Raw genomic sequence first — 12,392 nt, 5'->3', positions numbered from 1 at the left:
TTTAAGGAAAAGATAGATTACCAAGAGGGAAAGAACTTCCCCTTTCGTGGCTTGTATAATAGTATTATAAATCATATATGTGTGTATTATCAGATACAATAACATAAGAGCCTTTATATTTATTTTTAACATTGTATATTATTATTTTAAATATTTATGTATTACAATATATACATGATGAACACAAGTTCAACCTATTACATTTATGTGTTCATACATATACATATATATAAAACTAAATACCAATTGCAGGAAGAAGATACCAAGACAACACTCATTCCTAAGTATTTTGATATTACTAGGATGAGGCTAAGGAGCTTCAATGCCCAAAGTCAAATCATGCTTTTAAAGTACAGATGAGAGACTCTGGGAGTGATTTCACAGGAGGCTGAGGCAGGAGAATCACAAGTTTGAGACCAGGCTCAGCAACTTAGTGAGACCCTGTCTCAAAATAAAATAAAAAAGTGCTGGGGATCGGGGTTTGGGGAGATAGCTGGATTAGTAGAGTGTTTGCCTTGTAAGCATAAGGCCCTGGGTTCAATCCCCAGCACTGCAAAAAAAAAAAAAAGTGCTGGGTATGTGGCTCAGTGGTAGATCACCCCTGGGTCTGATTCCTAGTCCCCAGTACCACAAAAAAATTGAGTGGATGTGGGTGAGAGAAAAGGATAGTGATATTTAGCAGAGAAATTCTCCATCATATGTGTAGACGGGATCAACTGCAAAGCACTTTTCAGAAAACTCAGGGTGGAAGATGTGGAAATAAGACCTAAAATTGGTCTTATTGCCATAGTAGAAAACCCAGCCTAGAGTGCAAGAAGCGGGGAGAGAGGGAGGGGTACAAGGTGTGTTGGTGCTATTGGGGGTAGCTGGCACAGAGCCAATTGAGAGGGGGATGGGTTGGGCAGATGTAGAGCCCTTGGCATCAGCAAGTCCCACAGAGTAGCAGGTGAGCAAGTAGACAGGCCCAGATGCTTCATAGGGCCCTGCACTCTCAACTTAGAAAGCATTTTGTGCTACCCCAGACCTTCCACTGGGAGTTTAGAAATGGAATGGGAGACAGGGATAGGCAGGAACCAGATTCAGGCTCTTAGGACCTGGACAAGGAGGCACAGGAGCAGGCAGCAATTTCTGGTGACCACCTACTTATTCATCATTCTTCTGTTCAGAAAATATTTACTGGGGCTGGGAATGTAGCTCAGTGGTAAAGTGCTTACCTAGCAAGTGCAAGGCCCTGGGTTCAATCCCCAGCACTGAAAAAAAGGAAATGGCAAAAAATATTTACTGATTACTTATTAAGTTAGATACCATAGTAGACCAAGACCCTTTTCCTTAAGGAAGTTATAGTCCAAGACTTAAAGAATGGGGAGAAATAGTAGGAATCAGGGCAACAGCAGGAAACAGAATTGGGGTTTCCTTCTCATCAGTGTGCATGTTTGTCCATCCATCGCCCCCTTGGTGTGTGCATGCGTGGTATTTGCTATTCTCACAATATCCCAGCCACATAGCTACTTCAATATGGATGCAAGCCTCCCAAATTGTAGGCTCCCTAAAAATGACTGACAGCCTTCCCATCAAAGGAACCTTTTCTAAACCTTTTCTGCCTCTCAGCAGCCAAAGGATGGCAAGTGGCCTCAGTCAGGGTGTCTGCACATGCACTAAGTAGCCACATTCTGCATGGAGCGTACACACGATAGCTTTGGGTTAGAGAAAGATGCACACTGGTCAAGTTCGTTAAAAGTCAACCACACAGCCTATAAAGTCAGCTGCGGTTTGATTTGGACTTAGGCCACCCTTACAGGATCATATATGTGCACCTCTCTTTAAGCAAACCTGAACCCAAAAATCCCAATTTTGAAAGGGAGAGAGGAATGTGCCTGACCATTTTTGGAAGCCATCTAGAGTCCTCATTTATTGACACAGGTGCATCAAAGAAGTGGTGAAGTCCTGGAAGAGCCTCTGATCCAACCCTCTGCCTCCTGATGGTAACACCCTGAAATCATCCCAGGCAAACGGGTCTTTATCTGGTCTGGGCAGACTTCCAGAGACTTCTAATGGGTTAAAAATGTGGCTGTGGCTGCAGCGCAGATGAGAGCCCTGCACAGACACAAACCTGCCTTGTCTTTTAAAATGAGAAGGGACTCTGGGGCTTTGTGGCAAAGGGTGTAGTTTTCTGAAAAATCAAACTGAAATAAATGATTAAATTAAAACATAAACTGAATTAGAGACATGCATTTGGGATTTTCCTTACATTTTATGGAAATTATGAAATACACCCCTTTGTTCAACTTTAAAATTAAGCCAACTTAACTTCTCTGCATGAAAGAAAAGGAGTTCCCGTGACCTGAAATTTGCAATTTCCCCTAAAGTACAGCTTTCTGTATTTATTTAGAAATATTTATGTTCAGCTAGGGCATGGTTTACCCTTTTCATGTAGGCTTATTATGGTTTGCCTTCACATTGGACGACTCAACTTTTAGTAACCAAATTTGTGACCCAACGAAAATTTCTCTCTCTTACAAGGAGCTCGGACTCTTATTTATTTCGCAACCTTTATTTGTGTATGAGATGAACCATGACATTTAAACTATGCTTGATAGCTTAACAGATTATAAGAACAAAACCAGATGGCCCAAACAAAAATAATGCTTTGATTGCTTTCAAATTCAATGTCAAATATTAAAAACAGCTTTCAAAAAGCCTTGACTTTTTTTTTCCAGAAATGACTGAAGCATCTATATGTACAGACGCTTTTCCCCAAAAAACTACAAGGATGTAAAACAAAAATTTAACATCGGTTATTTTGGAGTTGAGGAAGAATTATTCTTTTCTATTTCTCCCAATTTTTCTACAGTGAGAAATCAGAAAAAAAGAAACTAGAATGAGAAAAAAAAATTTAATGACTGTGAAAAGTTTCATTTTAATGAAGTCATTTTTAGGATTTAGTCAAGGTGTTTTCTTCTGCTGAAAAAATGGGCATTGTTAAGTATTAGCAGTTCATAATTCTTCTTCCACACAAAATGATGAAAAACCTGCAGTTACTTTAACACTGCTTGGTGAGGATGGAAAACTGAACCGGTCCTAGAGTCTGTAGAATGAGTGTGAATTCTACAAAGGCAGTTATTTCATTTTCAAACTCTTTAATGTACCTTCAATATGATTAGCATTAATCACAATCCTCTCTTTCTTTGAGAGCAGGGGACACACTAATTCTTTAAAACTGGGCTATAAAAGAACCTCAATTTAAAAAACGCTCTCAAACCTTAAAATAGTTTGCAGGAAAAAGTTGGAATGTGAGTCTGTGAATTTCTAAACTACAGACTTCACCAAGTGTTGGGATTCTTTTCTGCCCGTTCTTGTTTTGCAAAAGAATCTTTATTCCCACTCAGATGCATTTTTTCTTCAAATCAGCTGCAAGAGTGGACGAACTGCTGCAAATCAAATTCCTGACAGTTATATTTCCCTAAGATAATTGCATGCTGCTTCGTAGTTTCCTTTTCCCCTCTGTTTCCCTTTGTTTTGACAACAAGATTCTGGGAAAACAATATACAAATGATAACTAGGCTGTCACGAGTATACTGAATTTTAAAAATAAATAACTGTCGACCCCAAAAGCTTCCAGGAGCCTATGGAGTGAGTTCTTTTTCCAAACTGTTACAAAACCAGATGTGGAAATGTTTAGCTAATTCCCCTCCCCATTCTCCATGCAAAGAGTTCATATATGTCTCAAACGGCATCAGAGGCAATGGGGTGGCAGGGATCCCATCTGCTTTCAAAGGGATTTGTGTTTGACTTCTCACTTTGCTCACTAGCATCCCCAAACTGATTTGGACTTAAGCATTTGTGTGTGTTTTTTAATCTTTTCTTCCCAAGATGAAAAATGCTAATAATCAACCTCTTTTAGTTGTCGTTGTTTTTTTTTTTTTTTTTTTTTTTTTTTTTTTTACCAGGGATTGAATCCAGGGGAACTTAACCATGAGCCACACCCCCAGCCCTTTTCTATATTCTATTTATAGGCAGGGTCCCACTGAGTTGCTTAGGGCCTCGCTAAATTGCTGAGGCTGCCTTTGAACTCGTGATCCTCCTGCCTCAGCTTCCCGAGCTGCTGGGATTACAGGTGTGGGCCATCACGCTCTGCGTAATATTCAAACTCTTTCTTGTAAGACATTAAGACATAGAGTTCCTGGTGAAAAAAATTAAAATATATTTTTAGCTATTTTGAAATATACAGTACATTATTATTAATTATAGGCACCACACTGTACAGTACATCTCACAAACTCATTCCTCCTTCGTGAATATTTGTACCCTTTGACCAATGTCTCCTCTTCCCATTCTCTCCTCCTACTCCATGTCTCTGGTAACTACTAGTCTTACTCTTAAGTTTTAGAAGTCAATTAGTTTGATCTAATCACTTCACAATGTACATATGTATCATAATATCACATTGTTCCCCATAAATACTGCTGGTCCTCAGTATTCATGGTTCCACATTCACAGATGGAATTTGCAAATGTGGGTGGGAGACAGGACAGGGGATTAACCCTGGGGTGCTTTACACTGAGCTACCTCACCAGGCAAGTTTGATGATTTTAGATCTTACATTTATGTATTTGATACATTTTAATTTAATTTTGTTTAGACTGTGAGGTAAGGTCTAAAGTCTCCTCCCTGCAAATGGTGTTGGAGTATGGGGGAGTAGACATGGAGCTGTTTATAGGAAGAGTCAGTTTTGCAAAATAAAAAACGGTTTTTGGTTTTTTTTTGGTGTTTTGTTTTGTTTTGTTTTTGGTACTGGGGACTGAACCCAGAGGTGCTTTACCATTGAACTACATTCTCAGTCCCTTTTTATTTTTGATTTTGAGACAGTCTCAATAAGTTGCTGAGACTGGGTTTGAACTTGTTGTGATCCTCCTGCCTCAGCCTCCCGAATTACTAGGATTATAGGCCACCACACCCAACCTGGAAAATTTTTCTTTAAATCTTGTATCTGTACTGAACACATACAGATATTTTTCTTGTCGTTAGTCCCTAAATAATGCAGTATCACAATTATTTACATAGCATTTACATTGTATTAGGTATTATAAGAAATATAGATATAATGTAATGTATACTAAAGGATACATGTAGTTCTTTGCAAATATTATGCCATTTTATATAAAAGACTTGAGCATCTGTGGATTTTGGTATCCTTACCATTCCTTCTGTTCCTGGAAACAATCCCCTGTGGATACTGAAAGATAACTGTATATATATAATTTTTGTCAATTTTTAAAAAGATCATTGCTAAACTTTATAAGCAACATTTTCAGCATAAAAACGAATGATAGTTAAGTGGCAACTCTTCTTTCCTCTTTCCTTTGCTTGTGCCAGTTCATTCCATTCCTATATATACAAAGAGAAGTAGAACTGGGCACAGTAGCACATGCCTGTAATTTCAGTGACTTGGGAAGCTGAGACAGGAGGATCTCAAAGTCAGCCTCAGCAACTTAGTGAGGCCCCATCAGAAAATAAAAAATAGAAAAGGGCTGGGGATGTGGTTCAGTGATAAAGCGCCCCTGGGTTCAATCCCCAGTACCACAAAAAAGGAGAAAGAGAGGAAGAGGAAAAGCAGACTGTCTTGGTCTCATATCTAAGTTCTTGAATTTTGCTAATCTGATTATATCATTCTCGGTGAGTGACATAGGCATCTCTTCAACATGCATGCTTGGATTTTTCTGAACTTAATTCAAAAAGCAGTTTTGATTGCAGGGGGGAAGGAAATAGAGTTGATATTACCAAAGTGAAATATTTCATTTTTTTAATGTAAAGGATTTACCAACAACTAGGCTTATTAGGGAGTTGTCACAGGGAAAAAGGAAAGGAGGAGAAACTCTGCTAAAGGAACTAATGGGGAATGTATGTGCATCGACCCCATTTGGAAAAACAGAAAGCTGTTTGTGCTCTGTCACTGCAAGGAAAGTAAACATTCTGCATCCAGGTGCTATGAGCAGCTCTGGGTTTGCCCAGCCTCTATAGCTCTGTTCAGGACAGTATGTACCAGTAGTTGAGCCCTGCTTGGTTAGACAAATGCATCTCAGCTCAATGCCTGGCGAATTTGCAATCAACTGGAAATGGGGCCCTGGTCATACAAACCCTGAGACCTGCTTTCTAAAGGCTCTGACACCAGAAGCTGCACAGTAGTCCCAAGGTGAGCACTCCTGTCTTTGCATTTATTTCTTCCCCAGTCTCCAACTCCCCCTCAGTTCTGAACGTTTCTGGAGACTAACTAGAATTCCATCCATAGCTCCCAGGCTATCCAAGTTCTTGAACTTTGCTAATCTGATTATATCATTCTCAGTGAGTGCCTTGCCCTAGCTAGGGTTAAAAATACCTTCTGTCTGGGGAACTCACACAGCCCTCTTCTGACCTCTCCTTCCCATCTCTAGCCCCTTGGCCTTCCTTTTCCTCTGCCTCCAGTAACCAGAGCTCACTGTCTCCCTCCCTCCTCCCAGTCCCATTCTGCCAGCGCATCTCAGCTAGGTGTTAGAAAAGCCAGCTGATCTGATCAATTCACACAGTGTTGTGACTGACTTATAACCATCCCCCCACACACAGATACATGCACACACACCACACACACTACACGCACCTCCCCTTCTCTGGGAATTGCAGGCAGCAGGGGAAGGGAAGCTGCCTGTTTTGATGACCTATACTCATCTAAAGGGAGCCAGTCTCAAAAATGTGGCATTGAGCTAAACATTAGCAAGCTCATGAGCAAGTACGTTCCACTCTCCTCCTCATCTCCTCCTCTTCAGTCTCACCTGAGAGTCCCACAGTCGCCTGAAATGTGGATCCCCCTGACTTCTTCATAAAGTCATATATATATATACACACACACACTAGTTGTAGGTGGACACAATACCTTTATTTCATTTATGTATTTTTATGTGGTGCTGAGAATCGAACCCAGTGCCTCACACGTGCTAAAAGCGCTCTACCACTGAGCCACAACCCTAGGCCCCATAAAGTTGTTTTTCTGAGCTCAAAGGTATGTTGTCACATGCATAGGCATGTTTGTTTTTTTGGTCACATCACATAGCAATCTGCTCCTGGCTTTAAGAAAATCAGTGGAAACAGATTCTATCTTGTCCTGTCCAAGTTTGGAGAGTCAGCCTAAATGAATCCCCAAGCTCAGTGATGTCACCCAACCCCTTCCTCAGGCCTGATTCAGAATGGGGAGGTAGTCTAAAATGACGGCTTGTTTCTCAGAGAATCTGGCCAGTTTGTACCTTTATTTGAATTATCCGGAAGAGAGAGAGGGAAGAGAGAGCAGTATAGGAAAGATAGTTGAGAGAGGGAGAGTAATGAATGACTTAACTCCCTGGACAAGAGCAACCTTCACCTTGGGCCTCAATTTGGGAGTTTGAACAACAAAAATAGGTTGAAAGAGTTGTTTCCCTGGCCTATTGAGTATGTTTTCATTTAGCTCAGATAGGTCCAGGCTGTGAGATGATGTTAAGGAAAGAAAGAAGGGAAAAAGAAATGGGGAGGGAGAGAAAGCCACCCCTAAAGCATGCTTAGGACTAAGTGGTCTCCTTTAGATCAAGATAATGGTGTAGTAGTGACAGGGTGATTTTCTCAGCTTCCCAAAGAAACTTCAGCAAAAATCATACATCATAAGTGGTTTGTTTATTTAACTGTTGAGTCATCTAGGACTAGCTCACATCAGAATTTACTTGTTTCGTTGTTTTATTTTGTTTGTTTTGTTTTGGGGGCAAGGGGACAGGGTTTTTGTGTGTGTTGCTGCTGCTGTTCTATTTTTGCTTTGTGAAAAATAGAAAAACTGCCCAAGGAAAGTCATGAATGAACAAAGGGGAAAGGAAAGAACTGGGCAGACCCTTTTGACTTCTCTTTATACCCCAACACCCCCAAGAGAATGAGGAGTCATTAAGGAGAGAGCAAGAGCGAGCTGTCCCCATAAACAAAGCATTTCATCCAGGCCAGCGCATTTTGCTAGACAGCCCCTATGCCATGGTTTCCATTAAAGAATGCAGCAAATTCATCACTAGCAAAAGAAGAGAAAGAGCTGCATTTTGTTTGCAACTTGGAAAAGAGGAAGAAAGAATGACCTGGGATGCTTTTTATCCCAAGACACTTTTTTTTTTTGTGGTGTTGGGGATTGAACCCAGGACCTCGTGCTTGCAAGGCAAGCACTCTACCGACCGAGCTATCTCCCCAGCTCCCACAAGATACTTTTTGTACATAGTAGGCACTCAATAAATATTAGTCAAAGAATAAATTCCTTTAAGCAAGGGTTACTTACCTCTGATGGGAACAAAAGTGAACCCCTACCCTTATGCACAGGCATTTCCTTCCAAATTTTAGGAACTTTGTTTTTGGTGTATCATTTTCACTTTTAAAATGAAAACTGAGTCAGACATTTAATGTCCTCTCTTCCTTCCTCCTTCCTTTTTTGCTTGTTACCTCTTTCTGATATCATGTCTTAGACACCTTTTTTTTTTTTTTGGATACTGAGGATTGAACCCAGGGATGCTTAACCACTGAGCCACATCTCCAGCCCTTTTTTAAATATTTTATTTAGAGACAGGGTCTCACTGAGTTACTTAGGGTCTCACTAAGTTACTGAGGCTGGCTTTGAACTCACAATCCTCCTGCCTCAGCCTCCCCAGCTGCTGGGATTACAGGCATGTGCCACTGCACTTGGCTTATACACTTCACTTTACTTTTTTCTCCCCGCTGGTCCGCCTGCCACTCTAAAAGGTAACAGGTCTAGTAAGAGACTACAGATCTCCCTACTGAAAAAGAAAGAAAAAGCTAGTGAACATAAAAAGAATCTAAAGCAAAGATTTGAGGAGTTTGTCAATCAATGAGTGAAACATAAGCCCAGTAGTCCCTTTCCTTAATACAGAACTTTTAAGTAGTTTTCATGTATGATATGCATTTAAAAATGTAAAATTTAAGACTGGCATGTTTTTATGTTTCTGTAACTTCACTGTTTTACAAGGTGTTCCGATTAATGTACCAGGGAATCTTTTGGTCATAATGATTTACAATGGTCCTGCTGGAATTCATGAAGCATTCATTTGATCACTTATAATTAAGACATTCAACAACATTTCAATATTTAGTTTGTCAGGAATAAGCTATAATTCTTCTTGGGGTTTTCTTTAATTAAATCTGTTGCTAACCAAAAGGCAATGAGGAGGGATTGATTAGGAAGATCTACTATTAGAAAACAGTACATAATATTTAAGGCAGGAAGTGTCACCAGGTTGAATTAAACTGTCTCCTATCTCTCAGTTTTAATGTTTGACACAAAGACTATTTGTTTTGGTTTCATGTTGGGGTCACACACAAAGGGATAGCACCCCTGATCAGTGTATATTCTCATTCTACACACGAGGGAGGCATATGTGTTTTATAGCAAAACAGTATGGTAGAGACACTTAAAGAAGTTATCATAGGGCTAGGGATGTAGCATTTGCCTTGCATGTGAGATGCCCTGGGTTATGTCCCCAGCATTGGTGGGGGGTTGGGGAGAAGCCATTGTAGTCATGTATAAACATGAGAGTTCCAATAATGCAATTAAAATTCAGTTCTGTCTCTCACAAAGGCTTGCCTCCTCCTTTTTCTCCTCTTCTTCCCTCCTCCTCCCCCCTCCCTCCTTCCCCTCCTCCTCCTCCTCCTTCTTCTCCTCCTTCTTCTCCTTCCCCTTCTCCTCCTCCTTCTTCCTCTCCTCCTTCTCCTCCTCCTCCTTCTCCTCCTCCTCCTCCTCCTCCTCCTCCTCCTCCTCTTCCTTCTCCCACTGAGCTACATCCCCAGTTCTTTTTCACATTGAGGCAGGATCTCCCTAAGTTGCTGAGGCTGACCTTGAACTTGCCATCCTCCTGCCTCAGCCTCCCAAATCACAGGGATTACAGGCATGTGCCATTGCACTTAACTCCTATTCTTAATGTTTTAGGAACAACCTTTTGCTTAAAAAATAAAATAGATCATATTTGAATTTTCAATAGAAATAAAAGGTGTCACTTCTTTTGTTTTTCTGTGTGCTCTAGAAATCCTTTGTGGAATCCTCCTGCTTCCTGTGGGTTGTCACCTGATCAGCTGCAAAGATGAAAATTTTCAACTTGGTCGGAGGCATGATCTTCTTCACCTCTCTGTTTTCAGCCTGTTCTGGACAAAACCCCATGACTGTGCTGTGTTCCATAGACTGGTTCATGGTCACGGTCCACCCCTTCATGTTGAACAACGACGTCTATGTACACTTTTATGAGCTGCACTTGGGCCTGGGTTGCCCTGCCAACCACGTTCAGCCACACTTCTATCAGTTCACCTACCGTGTTACCGAATGTGGCATCAGAATCAAGGCCATCTCTCAAGACATGGTCATCTACAGCACGGAGATACACTACGCTTCGAAGGGGACCTCATCTAAGTATGTGATCCCAGTGTCATGCGCTGCCCCCCAACGGTCCCCATGGCTCACTCTGCCTTCTTCCTTGAGAACAGAGAGCGACACCACGGCTGTAGCTCAGAATGGCGACACATGCTACAGGGTGTTCAGCTTGTCGCAGTCCAGTCAAAGGCCCAACTGTGACTGTCCACCTTGTGTCTTCAATGAAGAGCGCACCCAGGCCTCACATCACCAAGCAGAGGCTCAGGAGACCCATCCTGTACGTTCATCCTACTTTCTTGATGTTTATGAGGACTGGTGTCTTCCCTCAGATGATCTGATTGAACCCATGTGATCCCCAGGTTTTGGGTCTCCCCTAAAAATGCTGTTTCTAGAATTAGTGTGTAGTATTTTCTAATATCATATGAATAAGTGCCCTATGACCCTCTTAGAAGCAATTTTGAGAAATGGCAACTCATGTTAACTTCATGATTATAGCTTTTGTATATTTTTATACCTTTTTTAAAGAAAACAATAAAATTCTTGTGGCATGAAAATACCAGTTGGGCATTTTTATTTAACAAACACATATACAGCTTTTACTACAAGTCAGGCACTGTTTAAGTGGTTTACAAATATTAGTGCCTGGTCTCTTCTCTCTAGCATGACTTATCTCTTCTTTAAGGTCCTCCAAGAAAATCCTCCACATCTGAGTATCTTCATTTGTATACTCATTTCACTTATTCTTTGTACCACTAACATATAACTTAGTTACATGTGTTCTCAGTTTGATCGTTAGCTGTATCACTTTACATGCACGGAAAGATGTGTTGTGGTTTAGATATGAGGTGTCCCTCCAAAGTTCCTGTGTTAATAGAGGAAGATTCAGATATTGGATTGGGAGAGCTGTAACCTTTCCAGTCCATTCTAGTTTGAATGGACTAATTATTGGGTGGTAACTGTAGGCAGGTGGGTCATGGCTGGAGGAGGTGGGTCACTGGAAGTATGCCCTGCAAGGGTACATCTTCCCTGTGGCCTCTTCCTCCTTTCTCTGCTTCCTGACTGTCATGAGGTGAGCAGATTTCCTCTGCCAAGCCCTTCAGCCATGATATTCTATTTCGCCTCAGGCCCAGAGCAATGGAGTTGGCCAACCATGGACTAAACCTCTGAAACCATGAGCCAAAATAAACTTTTCCTCCTTTAATTTGTTCTTGTCATGTATTTTGGGCACAGCAACAAAAAGCTGACTAACACAGCCTCATAATACTTTGAAAATTTTTTCCCCAAACATATATGATCATAAAAATGTCACCAAAGTTTGGATGTCCATTAGCTTTCTCACAGGCTTGGAGGAAAAAGAGTAAGTGAATTGTTCAACAAATATTCATTTTCCAGTACTGTTACATGCTGGGCATGGCTGTAGGCACTGAGAATATGTCAGTGAGCAGAAAGAGACTCAGAAATTGAAGTCACACCGCTGGCAAACAAGTAGGTAAACAAAGATAAATTCAGATAGTGACACACGCCATGGAGAACTTTAAACATAAAACATGAAATAAACTGGTGAAAGGGCCAGAGTGTTGTCAGGCAAGGCCTCTGAAGACTCATCATTTGAACTGAGTCTTTTTTTTTTTTGGTACCAGAGGTTGAATCCAGAGGCACCTTACCATGGAGTTACATCCCCAGGCCTTTTTACTTATTTATTTTTATTTGGAGACAGGGTCTCACTAAGTGGCTGAGGCTGGCCATGGACTTTCAATTCTCCTGCCTCAGCCAGCCTCCCAAGTTGCTGGGATTACAGGTGAACTGAATCTTGAATGTGAAGAAGGAGTCAGTCAGTGATGATCTGAAGAGAAAACATTCCAGATAGTACAAGCATCTCATTTAATCCTCACTACAACCTATGAGAGAAGTACTCTCATCACACCTATTTTACAAATAAGGAGACTGAGGCACAGAGTGATTAAGAAACATGTACCTATTAAGAAGTAGACTA

At 41.0% G+C, this 12,392-nt stretch overlaps 1 protein-coding gene across 1 annotated transcript in view; it reads left to right on the top strand.

Annotated features, from left to right (window-relative positions):
• The window catches only part of Plac1 (placenta enriched 1), a 34,432-nt gene extending 23,681 nt beyond the window's left edge, over positions 1–10,751 (top strand). Inside the window, exon 2 of the mRNA XM_047535136.1 lies at positions 10,059–10,751. Coding sequence (XP_047391092.1) covers positions 10,116–10,751 — 636 coding nt within the window. The 5' untranslated portion in view covers positions 10,059–10,115. The remainder of the gene's footprint in view (positions 1–10,058) is intronic.
• Positions 10,752–12,392: the final 1,641 nt, after the last annotated feature.

This window comes from Sciurus carolinensis, chromosome X (genome assembly GCF_902686445.1).
Source record: "Sciurus carolinensis chromosome X, mSciCar1.2, whole genome shotgun sequence".
In the NCBI taxonomy this organism is placed as follows: domain Eukaryota; kingdom Metazoa; phylum Chordata; class Mammalia; order Rodentia; family Sciuridae; genus Sciurus; species Sciurus carolinensis.
Note: the sequence above shows the minus strand (reverse complement) of the source record. Positions and strands in the feature narration are given on the sequence as shown.